General features: G+C 37.8%; 1 protein-coding gene across 4 annotated transcripts in view; it reads right to left on the minus strand.

Moving 5' to 3' along the window:
* Positions 1-26,426, minus strand: part of UTRN (utrophin) — a 350,247-nt gene that overhangs the window by 157,441 nt on the left and 166,380 nt on the right. Inside the window, exon 1 of one of the 4 annotated variants that reach the window (XM_033054307.2) lies at positions 25,065-25,703. The exons of the other annotated variants lie outside the window; for them this stretch is intronic. Coding sequence (XP_032910198.1) covers positions 25,065-25,208 — 144 coding nt within the window. The 5' untranslated portion in view covers positions 25,209-25,703. Of the gene's footprint in view, positions 1-25,064; positions 25,704-26,426 lie in introns of those variants that run through there. 4 annotated transcript variants of the gene reach the window in all.

The raw sequence follows: 26,426 nt of genomic DNA on the forward strand, positions 1-26,426 counted from the left end.
TGGAGTTGAAATGAACTGGTAAAGAAAGGAATAACAAGAATATAAGCTGGACCAGGCTGTGGAAACATCTGTGACAGAAAAACCAGAAACATCGGGTGGAGAGAATGGAAACTGGATAAGGAACCTGGAAAGAACCTGGGACCTAAACACAGAGGGTAAAGAGAAAGAGAGGAGGAAAGCATGACTGGCAGAAAACCAGACTAAATTAGGAAGCCACAGCAGTAGCACTTGGACATGCTGAGGAACATAACCAGGATGGGAACAAGCCACCATGGAGAGAAGATAGAAGGAAGAAAATGGGTCTGGGAGGGTGCAGTTGGAAGGATCAACATTTTCAGAAGCAACTGAAAAAGAAATGCTGTGCAAAGCCTGCAGCAAAAGACCAGTATGGGAACCTATCCTTAACTCACCTTGTCAGCAAAAGAGAGGAAGGTTATTCTGAAACAGCTAGACTAGATATTTAATAATAGGATTCCTTGTCTATACCTAGTTTCACCTCTGTCACAAAAATCCTGCAGGATGTTTGTCAAAACCACCGTATACCAATTCCCATACTTGCCAAAAGAAGCAAAACCACATTCATTGTGCTCAGATGCCAGACTTCAGACCCCAGGCACCAGTCTGAAGGCTCTGCCAAGAGCCTGCAGTCTCAGATAAAGTCAGTGAAAGGTGTTCCATGAGCAACAAAAGGTTTAAGAAGTGCAATCACTTACAACATAGATAAGCAAGAAAAAGCATCATGAACACTTCAAGGATCCAGAAGATGTTGCATGGTTTATCTACTTTGCTTCTGACTGCAAAACTGAGTAAAGGGTACACTGCTCAGCTTAGCAGACAACTTCACTATATTTGAAACACCTGGGTACTATAGAGCCACAAATAATGATCTACAGCATGGTAAAAAACATATCTAACAAAAAATACTGTCCACAAAAGATTTCAAACAGCATGATCTATGAAGGAATTGAACCCCATATTAAACCATAAGGAAGAGAGAGAAAAAAAAAACTGAGCAGGTGTTCAGTAAGCAGGTACTAGCTTTTGCACACTTAAAATAAGAGGAGATTAGAAAGATAGCAAAAACATGTAATTAAGGACTGAACCCTAATGCACGCATACAAGGGAGGCAAATTAAATTTACATGATTGACCTTAACTAGCATCTCCTAAATTTATAATTTAACAAGACAATATTAAAAATGTTTTCCTAAAATTCTGTGTGCACTAGAAATTCATAATCAGAAAGAAAAAAATTAGTCAATCCTCTGTCCTCTACAATCCTCTGGCTCACCTTTCAAACACAAGGCCAAAAGAAGTGAAGCTGATGCTCAGACTTTAACTCCCAAACTTATTCTGCTTCATTAACACAAAGCTTGAACAAAGGGGCACACAACAGGAGAGATGGCAGGTCAGGGAGCACTAGTATTTCTACAGAGAATACACAGACAGATGTTCTCAGCTGATTTCTGAGTTCCCCCAAGTGATCAAGAAGCACACTTCACGTTCAAATCCAAGGAACAGATCTGTACCACAGTAGTACTAGGAAAAGTCCCATTCTATGACAATGACATCATTAAATGGTATTTCTCATACTCAACTACATAGACAAGGATGAGAGTGGCCCTGTCCCCTACCACTCTGATTACATACTAGGTCTATCTACCCATCTCCTACTTTGCACTTGGGATTAATCAATGCAGGAAATATTTTTAATCTGTTTGCACAGCTCCAACTTCCTACAGTTTTCAAGACCATTCCTTTCTTTGGTGGAAGGATCATTCCCTTCTTTCTAAAGTTTCCCTTTAGAAACTTTTCAGATTCTGCTGCTCTGCTGATAAAGCAGGTAAAGTGTGAAGTCCTTCGAACAGAATATGAAGCTCATTAAACTTCTATTGCTAAATTTAAATGTTGTACAATCAGAAAAAAAAACAAAAACACATGGAGCTGAACACTCATTCTTTGCATATGCAGTGGTTGTATACAACTGATTAATTTCCATGTGGAATTTGCAGTACTTGTAAAATTAGCCATTTGAATGCCAGAGTCATTTTTGTATGGGGAAAAAATGTATTGAGTTAATAATAAATAAAACTGCAGTAATAATAGATCTTACTATCTTTATATCTGCCTATATCCCAAATTTCTTCATGGATGTTAACATGCAATCCTCCATATTTTTTTTGTCAACAGAACAAAAGGCACTTTACTATAAAGAAAGGGAAACACAACCAGAGAATGTTGAAAGAGTTCTGGGTTTACCTGCACGAGCTAAAAACTGGCATGAGCTGAAACAAAAAAGAACCACCCTATTTCAGTGCAACAAAAATTGAGATATTAACTTTGTGGGTATATTTTAAAGGCAAAGATTTTACTTCTACAGCAATTATACTATCTTAAATTTTAAGAAGATAGTTACTCCCAGAGCAGATCTGAATTCGATATTTAGCTGACCAGGACTGGAAGTAATTACTTCTAGACACTTTGAGGGAGATAAATAAAATGCTTTCATTATAGCACAGCACAGTTCCTTTGTACATGGAGCATTTGGAATTATTTGGGTAACAGATAATAGCATATAATTTAGTCTTCATATAGAATGAGTGAAAAGTAGCAACATGAGGTTGCAAGATGTAGAATACTTGCTATAGGACTAAGAAAGCAGGGTACCAATAAGTTGAATTTCTTTTCAGAAGCAAAAACGCCTTGAGAACTATATTCCACAACACACAGTATTTGCCAAGACTTGTGTTGATACTCTTAGTAAGTGCTAAAGTTCAAACAGTTACTACTTTTGTATTTTTGAGTTACCAGAGGTTGTGGCTAAAGGCTATTTCAGTAATACTGCACAGACAAGCTGCCTTATTTCCATCCAGCAGCTCCATAAACAACAACCTCATTATCCTCTCAGTTATCTGTGACTATATTATGACTTGTTTTAAATCAGTATTGTTCCATCCCTCTAGGATATTTATGAAGTGAATATATTTCTCATCAGCTTCTCGGAAAAAATCCTGCATTATCTTTCTTTCCTGTCAGCTACTCTTCCTTTCTGACCATCCTATTGATTCGATTGAATTTAAATATATCTGATAAAATAGTTTCTTCTACTGCTCCAAGTAGCATGACCATTGATTGCCTCAATTTTCTTTTCAAAGCACTTTCACACACTGTTTGGAGACTCCCTTCAATCCCCAGTTTATACCTTACACCTACTTCCTACATGGATACGTGGGAATCCTTCCTTTCAGCACGCTAAGCTCTCCTATTTACAACTTCTTGCTTTCTGCTGCTACCATCACCTATTTTGGTTCTCTTGCTAAGAGCATAATTAAAGAAGTCTGCCAACAATGCTTACAACCAAGTGTAGAAACAGACACTGCTTGTTCAGAACAGATTCTCTCTAATCATCTTTTACAATATTTATCACTTGCTTTAAGACTGCAAGTTCTTCAGGTTTTAACTTCTATTTCTGTACAGTGCCATTCTTATCATGCACCATAAATGTTACACAGTGATTAAAACCATTAATCTACTGTCAATAGAAAATGCAACTGGATTAAAGTAGATTAATTTGTTCTAAACATCAGTCTGATTTGGTGGAAAATTGTATCTAGGATGGCTGCTGTCTTTCTGGTTTGTTTTCTCCTTATTCTACAGATTAGCTCCCATAGTAATACTTAGCTTTTTCCTGTAAAGAATCAACATTTACAAGAACTCAATTTTATGATAAATTAGCTCTTTCAGCAGATTAAGCACTACATCTTAAGCAATACTGAACTGTGTCACTTTCCACTGACATATGGTGGAATAAGCCAAAATATACAAGGATTTTTTGATACAGCTGCCCAGCATTTACACATCCCCACGTGCATATTATTCACAAATCTGCATCTACAACGTCATTAACATTCTTGAGCAGAGAAATATTTTTGCAAATGCCTGTTTCAAAAGCATCATTACAATAGTGATGAAACAACACAACATGCCTCTAACCTGATTTTAAATCAGGTCGTGTTCAGGTTGAAAATGCTGACAAAGTCACAGCCCACACTGGTGTCAGCATGGAAGGCACCAAAGCACACGGAAGTTCCTCTGCTAAACCTCAGGAAAAAGTAAATCAGCAGTCAAATCCACACACAGACATTGCTGCTGCCAGCTTATTATACCTCTTACATCCATCTTCAAGGTAGTCTCCAGACCTCTCCAGTTTTCCTTTATCACTTTTTGTAAATAATTCTTTCAGGCTATTAAGTGACAAGCTATCAAAGACTAATTAGGCAGAGAAGGATTTTAATAACCAGCTGGACAGCTTGAGTACTAAATTTCATAGTTCTCAAGTGTGCTTGAGAAACCTTGACATTGTCTTTTTTCCAGCACAAACCCCAGGTTTGCAATCTTGTCTAAAAGAGACATGCACAGAACAGTACATACAGATCTGTATTCAGATTTTTACTTGAACTTGTCACCAAGGCCTGAAATAAGAGACTTGTCAGTAAAATAAGCTCACTGATTCTGTAGTATTATTTAACAGTAAAAAAATAATTATACTGCTTATAGTCATTCAATTGCTCACCGTAATCAGATCTCCCAGCCTCTGGAATCTCAGCACAGATGACCTCCTGACCAAGGTCATGCCACAGACGGCTGGCTGTGGTGGCACAAAATGTGTCTCCCTCCACCCCAGGAACAGCAAAACTTGATGCAAGAATTCATAGCACTCACTCACTGCTAGGCAGCACACTGCTCATTGGAGACTGCTTAAGCCTTCCTGCCTCCTGGCCAGGAGCACTCAGCAGGACAAACATCTGTCTGAGGCTATGGCACAGCAAACTCTTGAGAAGGTGTTATATCAGTGAGAGAGATTGTATCAAAGCACTGGGCTAGAGCAGGTGAGAGTGCCTTGCGTGCGAAGTTGATTTCCCCCACACTTCAGAAAAATATATGCTCACACACACATCTAATCAAAAGCTGTTTTGCCTTTAGATAAGCACACTAATTTAAAACAGCCATTTTATTTTTGTAAGGCAATTCAAATTTTCTTGAAGGGTGTAATTTCTTTTGTATATCTTCTGCCCACGGAGATCAGGACCCTGGAGAACATCCTATGAATGCCTGTTGCACGTGAACTTACTGCAGAAACTCTAATGCTGTAGTTTGTTAGTGACCTTTTTGTCAGTTGATCTGTAATGGCACAGCAAGAAACTCAAGCAGCCTGTACTGAAAGAGAAAGTTTCAAGAAAGAGGGTGTCTACAACCACTTCACAATCCAGGTCACCAGGATGCTGTGAAAGACACACAGAATCCTTATGCCAGTCACCCTCCAAAGCAAGCTGAAGTAGCAGCACAGTAAAGAATCAAGAAACAAAAGGACTCAGTAAATTGAGGTGCTAAGTAGGTAGGAAGAAGAACACTCAGGAGTACGCTTTTCCAATACAGTAATAAAATAGGTTAAAAAAAATCACCTGAATGCTAACAACTTCTTACCCCCAGGCACTCTTAGGAGTAGTAATTTCAGTTAAAATAGTTGCTATACAAATCTAGAATCCATGGTCGCAATTTAAATATTGGGCAGTAGGCAACAGGAAAAACAGATTTAGCAACTCTTCCTTTTAAAAAATGTAATACCAACACATTGAAAGTGAACATCATTTTGAAGACACCTCTCCTACTGAAAACTTCTAGGAAAAGGGAATACAGTAAAGCTTTATGGAGACTTTAAACAAAAACAAGCTCATTGGCTGAGAGAGATTTCTATTTTTTTTCTTTTTAAAACACTAACATATAATAGACAAAGTACAAACATGAAAAGATGACAAGTTATTCTTACTGCCTTGGAAGAGAACAGGATATGTGAACTGATGCTACCTGCCTGGTAACACCATGATCTACTCTACCTTGCAGATGGAAGGACTTAATCTGGTGCTGAACATTTTGGGCACCATCACAATGCACATTCTGTTATTTAGATACAGCTCTTCCCCTTAATGACTCTCTCTGTGCTCTCCTGCCTCAGAACAGACAGCATTTAATTTTGCATGTTGTTTTCAACTTCCAACAACACTATGCAAAAAAGGGTCAAATCTCAAACTTGTTTAACTGACAGCAGGCTACAGACCTTCAACCTGAAGTGAGCACAAGCATCAAGACCTGACATTTCTCCCAAGGAAGACACAGTGATGACCAATCAGACAAACTACTGTTTAACTTGGGTCACAGTAACAAAAATATTTCTTGAACAGCTCTGTATTAAAAATACAAGTAACACTAGTATTCTGCTGAACCTAAGAAACAAAGAAGTCAAATCTTACTATTTAGTTAGTGATTAAACTTATGATTAAAGCAGGGAGTGATATAGCTTCCTCTGGAAGGTGGTAGAATCTCACCAATCTTCATTAATCCATACTGATGGAGGGTACTTCCTCTATTATCTTCCTTAAACTAAATATTGTGATTCAAATTATTATTGGACTTATTTATTAATTTGATTTTCAACAGGGGTGAAAGAAGAAAAAAAAATCTATTCCTTTTTATTTCCAAAGGTATAATTCACTTAATAAAGACCTCTAGGCAGAAACTGGTGTTTTACATTAAGCTGCCTGCACACTTTTGCTAAGTGGTTGAACATGAACTCCATGTGGGCTGAGACATCACCCACTACGGAATGACCACAAACTAACTCCTACTTTTCTGCAGCGGACCTGTCACACATCAAACCCATAGAAAAGACCAAGGAATGAGTTTTCTCACTTGGAAATTCTAAGGATGCTGAATCGTTAAAAGAATGATCTTTAAAAAGGAGAAATCTGCCTACATAAGCCAGGAGTCATAAAAAAACATGGAAAATTGAGAAACTGAAAGTGGATGTATCAACAATTCATACCCTTTAAGACCACATATATTTACTTTGACAGGCATTGTACAGCTATAGTTCTAAATGAGAAAACAGTGATTTTTATACTTAAAATGTGGAAAATTTCCACTATTTAAACATTATCAATACCTTTGGGGGTGGTTCTGCTTTTTGAATTTTTTTTCCACCGTAGTATCACAACTCTGTGCATTTAATCACCATCTTTCATGGCACAGTAGGGAGGAGAACCCTAACCTATGCAGCTGTCACAGATGTTTGGCAACCAGTAGCCAATCCATCTTCATAAAAAGTTTTGATTTATTATACTGAAAATTTATACAGAGCAAAATGGAGGCAAAAAGTTAGTTTAGATTAATGATGCTAAGTAACTAGCTTATTTGTTTTGAAAATGCTTTTCATATACAGAACACCTCTGCCCAAAATTCTGAAACAATTTATTATTCTTTATTGAAGCTGTAAAAATATTAATCGCAATTCCCAAGTGAGTCAGAATGAATATAAAAAAAGGTAAATTTTATTTACCAGATGCTAAACAGTGACCTCCAGTGACGCCTCACACGGAAGTAACCTACATATTTTTAAATGGCAAACACTCCATGCATTCATCATAGAGTTACTTTAAGATAGATAAGTTTAAGCTTTGTTTTTATTATTTTTATTTTCAATAAATTCAGACAATTACCAACTAAACATACTGTTATTTCGAAACAGCAGAACAGTAATTAATAATTCTTAGTACATAAACTGAGGAGCCTAAAAAGTGAGAGGAAAGCTATATAGTTCTTTAGCTGTCCATAGTGGAACCTTACTGCTGCATGCAGAGCTTTTTAATCATGCATTCACAGACCAAAATTTTAAAACTAAATCAAGAGATACCAAAAATTCAACACGGCAAATTAATAAGATAGGCAGAAAATGATGACCACCCTAAGCTGGAAAAAGATGGCATTTATTTCAAGCCTGCAAAATGTCATCTCCTGCTGAGAATACAGAAAACACAAATGAGCATCCTATAAATGGATACATGAATACGTGGGAGGAAAAGCACAGAAAATAAAGCCACAACACCACTGCCTTAAAGCATCCATCCACTTTTAGAAGACAAAAAAAACAAAAAAACCCCCAAAAAAACCAGAGACATGAGCCAGGAATTCCAACTGAAGGGTGGGCTTTGACAGTTTTTCCCATGGGTACCACCTCATGGTTTAAGCCTAAGACTTTAGCAAAGCATGATCACCATTCTATGGTTAATTACTTGTGTTATCCTGACACCCAGGAGCTTGGAGCCAAGGATACCAACAAGCAGAGCACTGAACAAGCACAGGCTGTGGAGAGGTTGGAGGCAGTCTGTAGCCCAAGCTGAAAGTGAACAACTGGAGGCTAAAGAGAGACTGTCAGTACAAGTCAGCATGAGAGGCAGCCGTAACAAGCAGCAAGCTTCTTTTAGCAGAACAACCTTTTCTGAGGCATTTTAATTCTTTATAAAATGGAAACATGTTGGAAACAAAACCAAAGACTACCCCGCTCTGAGACTTACCAAAATTTATCTTCCAGCTTGTAAAGCAGAAAACATATGACCCAAAAACACCTAACAGGAAGGTATAAGATAGCATTTCTACACTGTGTTTGCACAGTCAGGTTAATCAATTCTTTTGGATCTTCTTGTTGTTCATTGTTTATAAATATATTATCCATTTACTTCCCCTTATATTCACTGCTGAACCTAATTTAAACAAAGATTCCATTAGAGTTAACAAGTTCCAAAACAAAGATACATTGCCAACCCCAGAAGAAGCAAGTATTTTCTCTGTGCATATACTATGATTCTGCTTATCAAAAAACTCATTAAACTAACCTTCAATTTTCTTCATTATTATTAGGTTTCTTTATTGAAGTATCATTTGCCTTAGTTTTTCATATTATAATTTCTTAAATAGCCGTGCATGTCTAATTTGTACTGTGCATTCCAGAAAAATTCAGTTTGTGGGCCACCATGGAGCTTTTTGGAATTTCTCTAAGCAGACCTAAAAGATGATACACTGCCATCAAACATTTATCATCTGCTTAAAAAACTTGCTACTTACTACTAAGCCTTTCACAGTCTCTAAAGGTAAAAATGCACAATTTCATAATCCTTTTTAATTCCCTCCACTTAAATTTTCCATGCTTAAAGTGATCAGAAGAGAGGGTTTTTGTAGTTTTATTCTTCTTTATGCCTGTTTTCCACATACAATTCACTGTAAAACACGTTCCATTATATGCTCAGTTTCCAATTAGCAAAAAAGGCTCCAAAAATACCATCTTTCCCATTGTGAATGCAATTGAGGTAAAATCCCTGCCTTCTCTTCAGTGCCAACTGGACATGTTATTGTTTCAGCAAGATCTTCACAGACACCCTTATGTAATCAACCTTCCTTGGAAGATTGACAGGTAGGACTCATTACTACTAGGAATCATTCATTTCCATATTTGCCTTTAAGTATGAAGACATTGCCAAATCCTTGACTAAGATATAGAAGGTAATTTTTTCAAAATAGGCCCCTGCTTTCTAGTATCATAAAATCAGTTATTTTTTTGACTGGGTACTCAAAAACTGGCAAAGGTGTCTGATATACACACTAATTCAAGCGTTCATGTAGTAACACACATGCTGAGGTTTAAGGTTTGGATCAGACTGTTTGCACAGTTATTTCTAGACTCACTTCTATACCACCCTACCAAAGTTTGCTTCACTGCCTGCAGATCTACCTTCTTAATACAAAGATGAGCTGTTATTTTTATCAACAACAACAACAAAATTACTATACTATTTTAAAGCTATAATTTCCTTTATAGAGAAACAAATTCAATGAATGATACCTTAATTCCTGCATTTATCTATGATGTTACTTTTTGAAAACAGCAGGTTTTTATTCAAGTCAGTAACAAGACCACAAAGGGAAGCTATTAAGTAATTATGCTGAGAAGGAAGGAATGTTCAATACTTTCCTCTGCTTCCAATCTCACTAATGAGGAATATTGTGTTTCAGATAATTATTTAACCACAGAGATGAAGCAGCAAAAATCTGAGCCTCAACAGGAGAGAAAAGGCCAAAAATTAATAAGTGTGGTTTTCTCAAATTATACATAACTTATTAAATCTGAGAAATAATACTTAAATAATAGGCCATTAGTGTCTAAGAGCTATTAGCAGTTATCGCTGAGCGCCAACAGAAGATGGCCAAAAAATGCAGCTGTAACTCTTCTCTTTAAATTAGGGATTAAAAGAAGGCGCTAAGAAATTTACTGTCCATAGCTTTTACTTCAATTCCTGTGAAAAAAAGTAGCATGCACATCACACACAAGAAGAAAATTAGCACCAGCCCACATTATTTGTCAAAAATCAATCATGTCAGGCTATCATTCATGTCAGGTTAACTTAATAAACTTCAGTGACAGGATAACAAACCTTGGGAATACGGGAATGCTAAAGTGTCATTTACCTTAACTTCACTAGTTTTCAGAAACAGTTAAATGAACTGCACAAGAAGTAAATAAGGTGAAAGCACAATGGTCTTTCAATATATATTGAAATGTGTACAAAGTACAATGGGAATACATACTTGAACTGTAAATTCTGCTTTGTGGTGAGTTGAAGGACATTATAATATACTTCTCTCAATTATAAGGAATGAAATTTGCACAACAGAATAAAATACAAAAAAAATGCTTTAATTGCTTGAAAAAGATGACTCCATTTGTCTGAAAAGGAGACATAAACTTTCCTAACCAGACCAGACAAATATTCTTAAGTAACACAGGAAGAGATGATCTCAGCACTGGGCTAAGACTAGGTGAAAATCAAGTCTCTGTGCTTTTATCTGCACTGAGACTATCACTGAGATTATTTCTTTATGTATTAGAAACATTAAGATAATGTCACCTCAAATGCCTACTTGATCTTTCTGTACTGAATTCATACGTACATCTCTGAATTCCCCACATACAAGGTAAGTGTCTTCAAGTACAAGGGAAGCATCTTCCAGAATCACTCACTTATCTGAAACAATGTTTGTCCATCTCCAATGCTATCTATAGCATCACACAACCCTTGTATGTGTACATAGCTCATTTTCCATGTGCCAGCCAAAAAACTTGGGGTTTCTACCACAAGAAAAAATATTACTGACACCTTAAAAATTCAAAAGGAAACGCTGGGGCAGAACCATCTGTATCCAACTTATAATTCTCTCTAAACTCCAGTAGCAAATTTAGTACATATTTGCCTATCATCAGGAACAGATGTTCTCAGGAAGCTGGCTTGCTAAATTCTATTTGCAATTTCAAAGGGCTTTTCGGGTGTAGTCCTATCATATACCTCCATAGCACTGCCTCTCATTTTAAATCAAATCTATTTTATCACTCAGGCTGAATTACATAGCTCACCTCATTCACACATCTATAAAAATACCATGACAGACAAGACTGAATAAGGGAGCAGCTTTCCTTTCCATGCACAGCTTCACTGCAATCACAGGCACAGTGCAATTTAATACTTTCTAGACACTCTCACCCTGAAAGAACTGACATACCAACAGTGCCACAGGAAAACCTTCTGCAGAATTCACTTTGCCAAATATCAGAACTATTATTAGTGAAACCAGATGGCAGTAGCAAATATAACGAGTGGACAAAATAAAGGATAACACTACTTTGAAGCCATTTTCTTCATTACAAAAACCAGACATAGGTTTCTCCAAAACACACAGTGACAAATGTTTCATTCTATTGTATTTTACATTACAATTGTTTAGAATTACATCTCCACCTACATTGCATCAGCTGGGAAAGTGCTCACAGAGAGGAGGAAAGAGGGCTTCCTCCTCTCTTAAAAAGTGAACATCAAGCATTTGTGGTGCTTCCTGCAGAGGAATGAGTAGGTGGCGTTTCAATGAACTGACTTTTGTCTGACAGATGACCATTTTGCAAACCTTCACAAAAATGAAAAAGAGGGGAAGAGGGAGTAATCATTTTCCTCAGAAGCATGTATGAAAATTATTGTCAAATGATCATGCAAAGGAAGTTGCCAGAACCAGCTGCAGTAACAGGGGATATCAGCATACAGAATTCCCATGGCTGTGATCAAATTATAAAGAATAAAATTAGCCACAAGATATCAAAAGCAACAGCACTTTATTTACTTTGCTTTGTTCTGCTTTCTCCCACTGAGAAAAATTAAAATGTACTTTCTTTTACAAAAAGAAGGCCACAGGCAGTGATGGCCTGTGCATCTGCATAGATATACAGCACAAGAGCGAACAGAAAGAAAGTGTAGTTCCTTTTATCTCTTAGTACTTTGTGCAAACCCTGACAGTCCTGCTGCTTGAAGCAGTCAAATCACAGAAATAATGCGAAGTCTGAGAAGGGGTTGTATCAGAAGTAAGAAGCATTCATTTTCTGTTGGTGAAACATTTAGGCGTCTGGGGAAGGGGGGAAAGGTTAAAAAAAAAAAAAAAACCCACAAGTGTCAGCATTTGCCTAGGGATCATGGCTCATTTATTTCCTGTACTGAGAAATTCTCCAGACCAGTTATTTCATGTCACCCAGTCTCTCACTCTTCTCCTACAGCAACAGGAATTTATTCTGCTTTTACCTTAGAGCATCTACTAAAACATTCCATCAGAAGAGCAAACCAAACAGTGCTGCAACAACTGGGGAGATGGGTGTTTTCTGTAGCTCAGTGCCTAGTTGTGCCATTTTATATCTTTCTGTCATTCCAACAGGCTCATTTACTCCAGCCACCTTGCCTGTTAAGAGTTCCAGGCTCCCTTACAAACCGAAGCCACAATACTCAAGTGCAATAATGACCAACTGCCAGCTCTCCATTTCAGTGTGTTGACTCTGACTTCAAAAACCATCCTAGTAAATCACCATTAGGTGAAACAACAAGACCACAAAATTCATACCATCATTATAAACTGTAAGCCAGCTGTTTCTCTTTCTAAAGTGTCTTTAATCTCATTTTATTTTTCTCTAAGTCCCTACACAAATGCCACTGCCAAAGACTTATCTCTTGGAAAGATGCTGGGACAATACCAAAACAGTCATAAAATCTAAACATATTTTATAATCAAATTAAACAATGCCAAACAAGACAAATTATTATACTTAGCTTTATGCCCTAAGCTTTCTAAGATGATCTAAATCACAGTTCCCTTTCAACATGCCCTATGCAATTGGACTAAAGCCTAGAAAAGACAAAGTGTAGAGCTCTCCTACACCTTCTCATTTCTATTTTAAAATTTATTGCATGCTGGTATAGATCTGCCATTCAGAGAGTATCAAAACAACTACCAGGTGAGTTTAATTTCCCTTGATTTCCTACACGAAAAAATAGGTATACTCAATGCATATATGGTTTCTTTGTCCTTGATTTAAAAATGGTATAGGTTGTTTATACACAGACTGACATAACTTCTAGCAGCACTCACCTGGCACAAGAAACTTACAGTGGGCATGCTGACAGTCAAGTTAATAAAATATGCAAAAGTAACACCATTAGATCACTTAATTTCTTCTCCCTTACAGCTGTTAATTTTTTGCTCAGCGTATATAGTCTCTCTTTTTCTAAAATCATGCTCATTACATTCCAACACAATCAACACGATATTAAAGCCTCTATTTTCTCACTAACAAAATCTTCATTGTCTCCTCAAACTGTGATTTGAAACATTGAGTTTTAAAGAGTAACATACCTTTAACCCAGTGACTCAAAGAGCCTCGGACCAAAACATACCCTTGGCTTATTCCTAAATCCTGTATCCAGCAGGACTGGAACAAACTTGAGACGTGGGACCACAAGAACCTTACAAAGATCAAAAATTCCAAGTGCAAGGTGCTGCCCCTGGGTCAGGGCAACTCCAGACATGAATACAGACTGGGAAAAGAGCTGACTGAGACCAGTCCTGTGGAGCTTAGAGGATCTGGTGGATGAAAAGCTGGACAGGACCTGGCAATGTCAGCTTGCAGGCCCCAATAACATCCTGGGCTGCATCAAAAAAGGTGTGGCCAGTGGGTCAAGGAAGGATCCTCCCCTTCTTCTCTGCCCCCATGAAACTCCACCTCGAGTTCTGAATCCAGCTCTGAAGCCCGAAGTCTACGCTCCTGTTAGAGCAGGTCCAGAGGAGGAGGAACAAAAAGAATCAAGGGGCTGGACCATCTCTCCTTTGAAGACAGACTAAGAAACCAAGGTTGTTCAGCCTGGAGAAGAGTCCAGGGAGAGCTCATTGCAGCCTTCCAGCAATTAAAGGAAAATTATAAAAAAGGGAGAAAGTGACATTTTACATGGGCAGATAGTGATAGAACAAAGAGAAATGGTTTTAAAGTGAAAGAGGAGACACTCAGATTAGTTGTTAGAAAAAAAATTTCACTGTGAGGGTGGTGAGGCACTGGAACAGGCTGCCCACAGAAGTTTCAGATGCCCTATCCCTGAAAATTGCCAAGGCTGGATGGTGAGCAGCCTGGTCTAGTGGAAGGTGTCCCCGCCCATGACAAGTGGGGGTAGAACTGGATGATCTTTAAGGTCCTTTCCAGTCCACACCATTCTACCTAACACACATTAGCTCTATTTCCTTTGGTTTTCATATTTTCTATTCTTTACTTTTACTGCACACAACTGTTCTTTCCTGTTTCTTCTCGTATGAAGATTAACTGTTAACCTAAACCAAAGGTTCATTATAAATGCATGGGAAAAATCAGTTGCTCTTCAGCCACACAGATCATGCCACTGAAACAGCCTTCTGATCACTGTTGCCATCAGCAGCTGTACCAACATCTACCTGTGTTCCCAAATGAGTATCACCTTCTGTGCCACAGGAACAGGTGAGTAGCTTTAGACAATCTCAACTGGTTATTTTACCCAAGCAGGCAATAGGAGCTACCCTCCTCTTGCAGTCACTTACCAATGTCAAAATAAAACCATGTTCCCAGTCCAGCAATGCTATTCTCTCTGACACTTTTCCTTCCTTAAATTGACTTTAATCCATAGCAGGAAACTTTTACCTGGTGTCATCAATCCATGAGGCTGCTTTAGACAACAAAAAGCACTCCTGAAGTACAGAAAGCTAGGCTATACTTTAGACTGCTATTGAGTGATAGTTTAAACAAGAGGTTTTTCCAATGGCCTGCTGTAGTCCTTAGAACCTGGTCACAACATCCAGAGATTCCTCCACAATCACAAAATCCATGGCCTAGTTTGGGGTTGTTTTGCACTTTTTCCAATTAAAACAACTGTTGACACTAGTATTAAAAGACAACCCATATTTTCATTGCTTTTAGAATGAACATCCCTCACCTCCATCCCCCATTTCAGTCACAACCAAATACTTGCAAAATAGTGATTAACAGTGCAAAAAGTATATTCAGGTCCTGCTGGCAGAGTGACTGTTTCTCCTTATGGAGGAGGACATTACTACACCTCTGCCACTGAAAAAAAGGAGAGGAAATACACTTGTTTTTAACGAAAACAAAGCTGCTCTCCTCATCCCATGGACTCTGAGATGCAAGGATAAATTTCAAAATTTCAGGTGATAGTAAGGCAAACTCAGACATCTGATAAAAAGGAAATTTAGACAAAATGAGTATTAATCAGAATTTTAGCCTAGTTCAAAAATTCTAGAATCTACTTGTTTTCTGAATCTAAAAAATTGTAATGTAATTACTAATCCTATGTTAGTGCCTTATCACATCAGCTCACTTAGAGACAGTGCTCATGGAAGGTCATGTCCAGATCTAAATTCTTCAACTGAACCTTCTTAATTATCTCCTTTATTTTCATTTAGAAGTACCTTTAATATAGAGGAAACAATGTCAGGATTAAAGTCTTCCACAACCATGCTAAATTATCTGCTTTCAGATAACAGCTGAATCGTATAAGGCTGTACTCTTCTGACTGAGAAATATGGAAAGAAATTCCGAGTTAATTTATCATTACACTGCTGGGCTATATGAAGTGAAAGATAATGGTCTACAAATTGATATATAGCTATTTCACTGAAATAGCTGAGGGACTGCTTTTAACTCCTCATGCAAGCACATGGCAAACAAGTAAAACATTGTCAGGCTTCTCTCTTTCCTTTCTGGACCCACTTCCCCCTCTTCCAAAACAAGAAATTGTCATACTTATAAATAAAGAAAAAAGCAGGAAAATGAGATTTTGTGTAATCTGTGACTTTTATTATACTTCCATCCTTCTCAGAGACGCTCAAGAATGCCAAATATTGAATAACTTTCATTTAACCTCTGAAATTTAAAGTTTAATTTCAGTAACAGAAAGAGGAGAAAAACATTTGCTTCAAATATCTTGCTGTGTTGGAACTTGCAGCAAAAGAATACTCTTCTTTGTAGCAAAAAATAAGAGAGAATAGGCACCAAGAGACTTCCAGTATTTGATATGGAACATGCAAAATTGAATGTGAAGGGTGAGTGATTATTTCAGGGTTAATAATGCATCCCCTCTTACAAGAAAGAAAAAATAGGAAAGTAAAAATCGTAGTTCACAAACTGAGTCCAAAGATGGCAGGTGACAGAAAGCGGCGACCTCAGATGACTGTTCTAGGACCATATCCCAAAAGCCAGCACAATTAGCACTAATTGATCAGCAGTCTCAGCAGAAATGCCAAGAATTGAGCAGGCATTGAAAACCAAAGTCTCCACCTCTCCCCAGAAAGGCTGCTTTCTCCAAGTCAGAAATCTGGAACACCAGTGCAGAGAAACCAGCATTTTCCCTACTGGCACAACACTGTGCTCATAAATACAGGGTTCATCGGCAACTGAGGAGCATCTACAGATTCATAGAATCATTAAGATTGGAAAAGACGTCTAAGATCTTCAGTTCTAATCATTCACTCAGTAATGCCAAGTCCAGCACTAACCCATGCCCCTACACAACCCATCTACACATGTATTTCAACACTTCCAGGAATTCTAATTCCACCATTTCTCTGAGAAGGTTTTTCCAAAGCCTGACCACTCTTTCAGTGAAGAATTTTTTTCCTAATATCCCATTCAAACCTCCCTGGTAAAACTTGAGTTGAGCAGCATTTCACTTTGTTACCTCACTTGGAGCCCCTACCATATTTACCATATACGATAAACCACCAGTAAATATAATTACAGTAATTCCACGTTATGAGCCTCACCATTTTGACTAAAATTTTGGTCCGAACCCAAAGTGCGGCTTATAATCAGGTGCAGCTTATATATGAACAAAGAACAAAAAGTTGCTGTTTTAGTTTGGAGGACAGGTGTCTGCTGAGAAAGGCAGGAACTTCTCTTTGAAATGGAGAATGTAAAACCCCTCCCTCCAAATTATTATAATTTTGAAATCAAGGGGCTTTCAGGCAAAAATATGGGAATTAGGAATGACAGTTCCTTTCTAGGGAAATTAAAATAGAAATACAGTACTACAAGGAAACAAACTCCAAACCCTGACAAAGTCAGAGCACAACCTGACACCCCGTCAGGCAGGGTGTTGGTAGCAGTCCCATTAAATGGTGGCTGCATCCTCCTGCAGTGACAGATGTGGTTCAGTTGGAGCAGTGCTCCTGTAGAAGGTGCAGTTTCCCTCTGGAGGTCCAGTGGTGATGTAGAGAAATCCGGTTTTCCTCTGGAGTCCAGTGGAGAAAGGGACTCCCTTAGTGTCCCAAAACCTCTGTTTTTATCTTGGTAAGAAATGTTGGGCTCTTCCCCCTGGCTGGAGCAACTTCCAGTGGGATGCAGTAATTTTATCAGTCACACAGTGGGACTCAATGGCCATTAGCAGAAAATGACTCGCTGGAGGAAGGATGGGTTGTGAAAAGATAAAGAACAATGCCCCGCCTGGTTTCAGTGGATGGCCCATTAGCAGAATATCTGCCCTTGAGATAAGGATCACTGCCCCCACCCTCAACAGATGGTGATACAATAGATACCTTTTATCACACTCTGTATTGTAATTTGCGGCTTATAATCAGGTGCGGCTTATAATCGTGAAATTACTGACTGAAGAATTGCTTTCTGTAGCACAACACAGGATATCAATTATCAAAAACACTACTGACATCTACCACCTGCATTCAATTACCCAACTATGCAAGGCTGAGCAAGTTACTTTTACTTTGAAGTAAAATCCTTTGCACCAAATTGTATCAAGAGTGCCCAGCATGAAAACATCACAGAGCAGCCAGAACACAACATAGGTCTGCAAGCAGTGGATATGAAATAGAAAACTCTCAGGGCAACTTTGGAACATGATGTCTCTTACAGTTTGTCGTGATTAAAAACAGAGGGGAAGGCAAAAAGGAGGCCAGAACTCTTCCAGAGTCCCTGATGACTAACAGTGACAGGACATCTTCAAACAGCATTATTTTCCCAGCTACCTAGTGAGTGCAGCTTTTTTTAAAAAGCTCAAATGATCTGTCTGAAGAAGACAAGAAAAAAATGTCAGTTCTCTACACACAAACTGGTGAAGCACTATGCTGTTCTAGGCAACCACTGCTTCACAACTTCATGAATTTGGGATGGGTAATTAAGCCCTAAGGGAAAGAGAGGGGGGAAATTGCTTCCTGAAAAATAGCAGAAATCAAAAAGAACTGTGGCGAAATACTATGGCAAGAGGGTCTCATATCAAATATTGATCCAGCTCCTGTAAACATGTGAAGTTCATGGAAGTCAAGTTTTTCCATTAATGCTACATTCATGCTTTAATAGAACTACCTCATATTTTAGATTCATTTTAGCTGCAATAGCAAAATATTTTCAGCTTAAAAATCACAGGTACCTTTAAATAAATGTAAGAGGATTCTAAAAGCATGTTCTGAAATATTTCTCTCATCTCCTCTCTCCTTTCCTCCCTTGCACATTACTACAAAATGCTATTTTTAAAAAAAGTGTTATATCCTAAAACCTATCTTAACTTTTGTTAAGCTGCATTATGTTTGCAAATAGGTATGACTGGTGCAGCACTTAAGAATAATGAAATTCTGAAGCTTTATGTCATCTCCCTTTTTTTTTTCCTTGCTATTTCACCTTAAAGAAACTATTCTATTTCTAGAGAAGCCACCTGATACATAGAGGACTAGAGAGTACAAGGGTTTACAATAATGTACCCATTTATTATACAGTTTTATTTGGCACTGATCCTAATTAGACAAATGGCAAAACAAAATGGTTTCATTTAGGTCAGCCCCATCGTTCAAGATGTGCAAAACCTGTCTTCTACTTTAGTTCTGAAAACATTATCTGAAAATGCAGAAGTGGGGGGAAGGTTAGATGACAAAGTTTTATGCTATATTAAAATGCCTTCTAATCATAGGCACATAATTCAGATATGCACCAAGTGCCTGACTGTACTGCATTACCACCATTGAGGTCAGACTACAGCAAAAGGATTTGCAAATGAGTACATGCTGTGGCTGTTCAGCAGACTCATAGCAAGCCCAAATTTACATCAAAATTCAGCAGAGAAGTATTTTTTCACATGGAGTAAAATCATGAAGCTCCTTTTCATAAGAAGTGAGGAACCCACAGCTGAGAACTGCTGCACTATCATTTTGACTATTTTAATCTTCACTTATAAGCTAATAGGGCACTAGCACAGAGAATCATAGAAATCCCAAGCTAGAAGACCTTTGGAGGTCAAACCTCCTGCCAATTCCAAGAACCAATTTCAAAGCTGGGTCTGCTGCTAAGGGCCTTATCCACTACAAGTGTTAACACCACTAGAAATGGAAATATAACAGCCTCTTTTTTTGGGCAACCCACTCCAGTGCACAAGTACACCTCCTGTGAACAATCATTGCCCTTACACCCAACTCCCTTGCTGCAGCTTATTCCCACTGTCTCTTTTCCTTCCACAGGCCCCCTCCAAGAAGAGCCTGGCTCCATCTTCTATAGTAACAACTCACCAGGTATGCAATGAGAGCAGCTGGAAATTCCTGGAGCCTTCTCTCTTCCAAATTAAATGTAGTCAGCTCCCCTGCTGCTCTACTTCTACGTCATGTGCTCCAAGCACTGCACTCTCCCCAGTCTCTCACTATCTGTCAAACTGGGGGCCTGAAGCCAACCATGGTATTCCAGACATGACCTCATGAGTGCTAAGTAGAAAAACATAAACACTTCTTCCTGTCTGGCTACTATCCTTCTCACATTTGTACCAATGCATTAGGTTATTCCTCCTCATGTGCAAGAATTGGCTTTGGGTTTTTTGGGGGCTTTTTTAAAAAAATTCATGGGGTTCCTGTCAGCCCATCCCTCCCTCTTGAGGCCCCAAGGAAAGGGAACAGAACTGTTCCTCCACAGTCTAGTATCAGTCACAAATCTGCTGAGAGTGCCCTCTGTTCCTCTCTGGATTTATACCAATGCTAAACTGTACCAGTCTCTGTTCCATCCCTTAAGGAACACAAGTGGTCCAGACAGTTGTCTTCCCACCTTTTGGCTCATCTGTCTTGCCCATATCTCTGATTCAGCTGTGAAGACTGCATCCAAAATCTTTCTAAAATCATGACCAGGGAACAGTACTGCTTCCCTACACCCAGATGCAGCAGCAACTTTCAGAAAGAAAACAGCTTGGGCACCCTTCTCAAAATCCATAATGGCTCTTCACAATCACCATCTTGTCTTTTGTGCTTGGAACTGCCTTACTGAAGTAAGCCATTGCATTGGGAAATGTTTATTTATGTTATTATGGACTGAGGAGACAAAAGTCTTTGGGGAAAGACACTAAGTCCTCCTAAGTCTCACTATTAAAAGGTCTTCCCAGTAACTTTACCTACAAGTTTCTCTTTGAAATTCTGCTCTTCTTCTACACTCCCACTCCAATCACAACCAGAATCCACATCTTTCTTTATGAACCGACTTATACTACCCTAGGATGCATATGGGAGTTCTGAGGATCTCATGTCTCTCTGACCTATCAAAACATGAAAATATCCCTCCAATATCCCACTTATTTTTTTTAACCAGATCCCTCCAAAAGTCCAAAGGAAATCAATCAGTAAATAACATGCTAACAGTTTACAACACCAAAGCCCCTAATTGTGCTTGTCCATCAATGACAGTATATACAAAGGTGCAATTTGATACCAATGGAGAACTGAATTCCATTATAGTTATTATATTTCTGACTGGAATTTAATTTCTTGTCCATATTTCTAGTTTTCATATCTTTTGACTCACTCGATAGCCATTTCCAACCTTCATTTTCCTCCTAAAACTCCTGAGAGGCTGATAATTAGATATTATTTAATACATCTTTTTCAAAATAGCCATTTTATTTTTATCAGTCCACTTCTAGCTTCATTGTATTTTTTTAGTTAATACTCTTTATTATCCAAGGTTCCCTTTAATTCTGGCCTCCTCCCTTCAATAAGGCTTTTTTGTAGATCTAAATCTAATTAGAATATCCTTTATACAACTAGAACCATATCAAGTAGTCTGGACTTTCTCATCTAAAAAAAGAAACTGTCTGCATAATTTAGCAATGCTTTTGACGACACTGTTTCATTTTCCAATCAACAACCTGTTTAATACAGTAGCCTACTTCAGAACACATTTCCAAAATTAACTTTTGTTCTCACTTCTGCTGTCCAATGAACATACTACATTGCTGCTTCTCCTCATCCACACTTGCTTAACTGTATTTTATACCTGAACATGTCAAGTGCCAATGATTTATTTTCTAAATCAACTCAAAGTCATGCAAACATTAAAAAGCTTATATCTTTGTTGAATTAATTGGAACTGGAATTAACCTACACATTTCTCAACACAGCCTTCCAGGCCTTTTTTCTTTTTTGCCTGCCCCATGACCTTTATTTTTTTTTTTTCAAAATTTCATAGTAACAGAGCCTTTGCTGCTGCTCTCAAAATTCAATGTGATGCAAATGTCTTTTGAAATGCATCCCCAGTATCAAGCAAAAAAAGGTTTTGGCTGACCCTAGCATTTGCTGTGCTTCTAACTTCCTACAATTTTATAAATTAGCCATTAAAAACCTGGTATAAAATGAGAGCACTGCATTTTAAATTACGTATTTTTAAAAAAATCTCAGGAGATGTGTGTCAGATGTGTTTCATAGCTGAGAAAGTCAGGAATTCACCTAAGTTACCACATGAAGACTCATGTTGGATCAGGTTTGAGACATGAGTATTTTATATAAAGGGAGTTGAATATTTATTAATTTTTAAAGCAGGTCCTTCTCAAGAATTTATCAAAAAAGTGAGAGATAAATAGGAGGAGAAACCCTCTCTGCAACTAGGTATGTTCCTCAGCCTGTTTTCCAGTGAATGAATGCTCCAGCCCCTGAATGCTAGCAGTGTGTTTCAAAAATACCACAGTCAAATTCCAGAAGCAGGATACATATTCAAGGTAATCATTTAGCTGTTTGCCAGAGATGCACTATTCTTTACCTTCTGTCAGGGAAGTTAAAGTTTCCCAATTCTCAACTTTATTTTTATAACTAATGTTGTAGTTTGGATCTCTCAGAAAAGATCAATTTGTACCTTAAAATGACTTCTTCTGTTATAAATTCATTCTAATCTGAGCTAGTTGGATACAACTAGTAAAAGTTTTTCTTTAAGGAGCAAACATATTATCAAGAACACAGAGCAGATGACAGTCTATACAACAGTTTTCTGATTGTTCATTATCAGCATCAAAGTCTTACACTAGAGTTTTGAAACAAAGCTGCTAACAAAAATAAAGCAAAACTTATTACATACTGACAACACAATGCCAAGTGCAGACCTTTTGCCCTGGTGTGCCACTAATTTTAAGTTAAAAGACTCAAATAGCAACAAGTGAAAAGGTCTATCTGGCAAATTTCACCTTGGTATGAAGAAAAATAATAAAGCCTTACTTCTTCCTTCATAAACAGTGCAGTTTAAAAAAACCACTAAACTTCAAGAATTTGTCTTAAATATTTTATTGGTCCTCTGTTATGCTTCAGAGGACACTTGACATGAAACATTTAGAAGTAGTTCATGAAGCATATACCCTGGATACAGTGCAATAATTTATACACTATAGTAAATAGCTTCTCTTCCACAGATTTGAATTATACCAGTGTATCCACAGAATGCTCAAGACACGTACAAACATCTGACATTCTAAAGACAGGAGTATACAGGGCACTACAAGAAATCCTTCCTGACATGCTGTCATGGTTGCTTTTAGTAATTTCCATACATTTTCTCATCTAAGCATTAACATTTCCATCACCAGACTTCCATCTATCATTGCCTTACATTGACACCTGCTGGAAGTGACTGGAATTGTAAACTATTTTTTTCCCCTCCTCAATTAGTGTCTGATTTAATTCTACAAGAAGACCAACAATTCTACCTTCATTAAACTAAGCACAGACATCTGAAAAACTAAGCCACATGACTTTTTAACAAGCAAAAACACATACACTGTGTAATTTTAAGCACTGTATAATTCCCAAACCTATTACTGCATGGGTTCTCAATCAGAAAATGTATTTTAATAACAGCCTTTTAGAAGACTTTTTCACTACCCCTTGGGTAGAACTAAATTCAACAAATTAAGTATGCAACCATTTACTGGGCTCTCAGGCTAATTAGCAAATAATTATTACTGTAAGAATCACTAAACAGTGGCTTGACAAACATTTTGCAAACAAGTTAATACAAAAATGTGACTAAACAGGCAATTATAACTCAATCTTTACATTACTAAAAAAAATCTGCTTTATTCACAAATGCAAACAGGCTGTTTAGTGACAACTGCTAGACAAGAACAACTGAGGAATGCTTGTTAAAACTGCTTGTATGTACACAAATTACTGTCTCTCATTCTTCATAATCAAGATGCATCTATTGTACAGCTTTGGTAAACTGAAGCATGCCAAAACAGCCATTGGAAAAAAATGTTTTTTCCCATACGCCAGAACTTGATGCATAAGCTTCACTGTTATGAACAACATCCTGCATGATACTTTTGCCTTACTTTCAAACCCTACTCTAAGGATGGGATCTCTCTCACTTGCTGCAATTTTTTACTTCCCCACAACAGAAAGCACATTACAGATTAAAGCAGGTAGGATGAGTTAAGGTGGCTTTGCTTTATCACCAGAACAAGACTTTGGTTCTCCAACTCCTTGCATGCAAAACACAAACATATTTTCATCAAAAAACATAGACAGTCACTTTTAAAGTATCATAAGCAGCTAGAAGAGAAAAACTATTTCAAAGGCAGCCAAATAGAGTTTATGTAATGTTATGTTAGTATATATACAGCTGAAGACCTATCGAATTTTATAACTTTGCAAAGTTTCAAGACAGAATCCTTGTATTAAAAGTTCAATAATATTAGCACAGTATGACCACCTCACACAGGCATCAACACTGCAGCAGTATTAATTCATGGATTTTACAGATCAGTTAGAAGTTTATTAATTTTATTTACTTATTTTAATCTGGTGAGTGATCAAACTACTTTTAGAAGTGAATTTTACTAGGTATCCTAGATCATCACCATAGTATTAAGGTTCAGAACTACTGAGCCTGTGGAAAAAAGCCCAAAATGTAAACACCATCTCTGGAATAAAAACGGCCACCAAAACAGGTGCCATCAAAAATAGAAATAAGTGGTAGCCTATGTCAACATGCTTTTTCTCCAACTTTTCCTTATTTTTTTAACTGAAAGAGCTAGGTTGGTGAAGCCAGAAATTAATGGCTGTGTATTAAGTCTGCTGAACTCATTCCTAATTAAAAGTTTCATAAAGCTCAAAAGAAAAATAACATGGGGCACAGAAAAATACATTTATTCTACATAATGGGTAGATAGGAGTTAAAGAGTCATATTTATCAAGAAGCAACTAACTCCTTGTGAAAAGAACTGGTAGTATTTTACAAAAGAAAAAAAAATAATAAAAGAAATCACTGAACATAACAGTTTCCCTCCAGAGACCTAAATGGTGGGCAAGAGAGCACTTTTTTAAACAAAATTTATCACTCTGACAAGGACAGGGTTGTTTTGGTATTTTTTTGTATTGCATTCTTTAACAAAACACACATGGAGAGTATTACAGGCTTAAAAACACCAGAAAGCTTAGAAGATTTTGACACTCATCCCATGCTCACTTTCTTTTCTTTTTATCTCAGAAAGACAGAGTTAGCAATACACACACTCGACATTCAGGGCTTACATTTCTTACCTTACAAAGCTTCTGGTAACGGGGAGAAGAAACTGCCATCCTCTGCAAACGATGCAACAACACCACAACTTTCTGAAGAGAGGTTCTCACCACAGCCATCATTTTAAGTTTGCCACACTTCTGAAGATACCTCAGAATTTGCATTATAAATGAAGAGCAACTATCATTTCCTCCCGGTCACTGGACAATGATTTGCCAGCTTTCTGAGCATGCTCTCTTCCAGGACTGCTTTTGCAAGCTACAGGCTTTATACGTTTCAAAGGCAAAGAAGATTGATATAGCATAAGTTTTTCTCCCAAAATAACCCCACAAAACAAATGCAAAAAAATAACAGCCTTCACAGATTCTTCTAATCAGTATTGCTCAGCTCTGCTTTTGCAGAGGGCAAATGAAGTTGAGCAGCCGATCGTCTGCCACCGTTCAGGAGTGCACTAAATAGCCAGAAAAAGATTATTAATTTAAGCCTGAAAGCTGCAAGAGCAAAAAAAGAATTCCTTCAGGAAGACGGTTCCAGTGTATCACAACAGTTGTTCTTCCCTAGTAGCTGCTTTCTATCGGCAGGCTGAGCACTTGCTCCCTCACTCTGGGAAAGGATGCTCTCATTCTCAGACTGAACGCAGCTCTGGCAGAGCTGTAGAGTGAGTGAATAACAGATTGTGTTATAAATCTTGAGAGAGGAGCACAGGGATACCTGCCCTAATTATATCAGCCATACGTTAAAGGCTAATAAATCACATAGGCGTTTCTCAAAACTAGATTACCCAACACAAAAGGGAAAACTGCAGGGGGTAAACCTCTTTCTGTAAAAACTCTCTTAAAGCTAATTTAGTCAAAGGGATCTCAAAGGATTCTCACTTGCACCAGAAAGTAACAATGTTTTTCACGAGCCATTTCCAATTAAATATTTTCTGGAATGACTTTAGACAAGAAAAAAAACCAGGGTTTTGACAAAGAAAAAGCATACAGTTGCATCATCAACCCCATTCTCTAAGTCATCCTTGAATCCAAAGAGCTAACATAATTTTGATGTATTTCCCATGACAAAGCAGAATTATTTAAGCCATCTAAGGACGACAGTAGGGACGACAGTAGGATGTTCAAGAGCATGGAGGTGTGCTGTTACCAGCAAGGCATTCCCAATGCAATACGGCCAACATACCCTTAAGTGTGGCACAACTGCAGCACAGGCAGAGCCAGCTACTCATTGCATCCAAAGGTGCTTTGACAAATCTACTTAAGCCTGTATCAGAGAGCTGCTGTAGCAAAGGTTCAAGGGGGCCTGAACACAGTAGGTAGAGCACTGATCATATAATCTAAAGTGCATATTTCCACACGGAAAGGTACCTACACGCTTCAAGCACA

This window comes from Catharus ustulatus, chromosome 3 (genome assembly GCF_009819885.2).
Source record: "Catharus ustulatus isolate bCatUst1 chromosome 3, bCatUst1.pri.v2, whole genome shotgun sequence".
NCBI classification, from domain to species: Eukaryota; Metazoa; Chordata; class Aves; order Passeriformes; family Turdidae; genus Catharus; species Catharus ustulatus.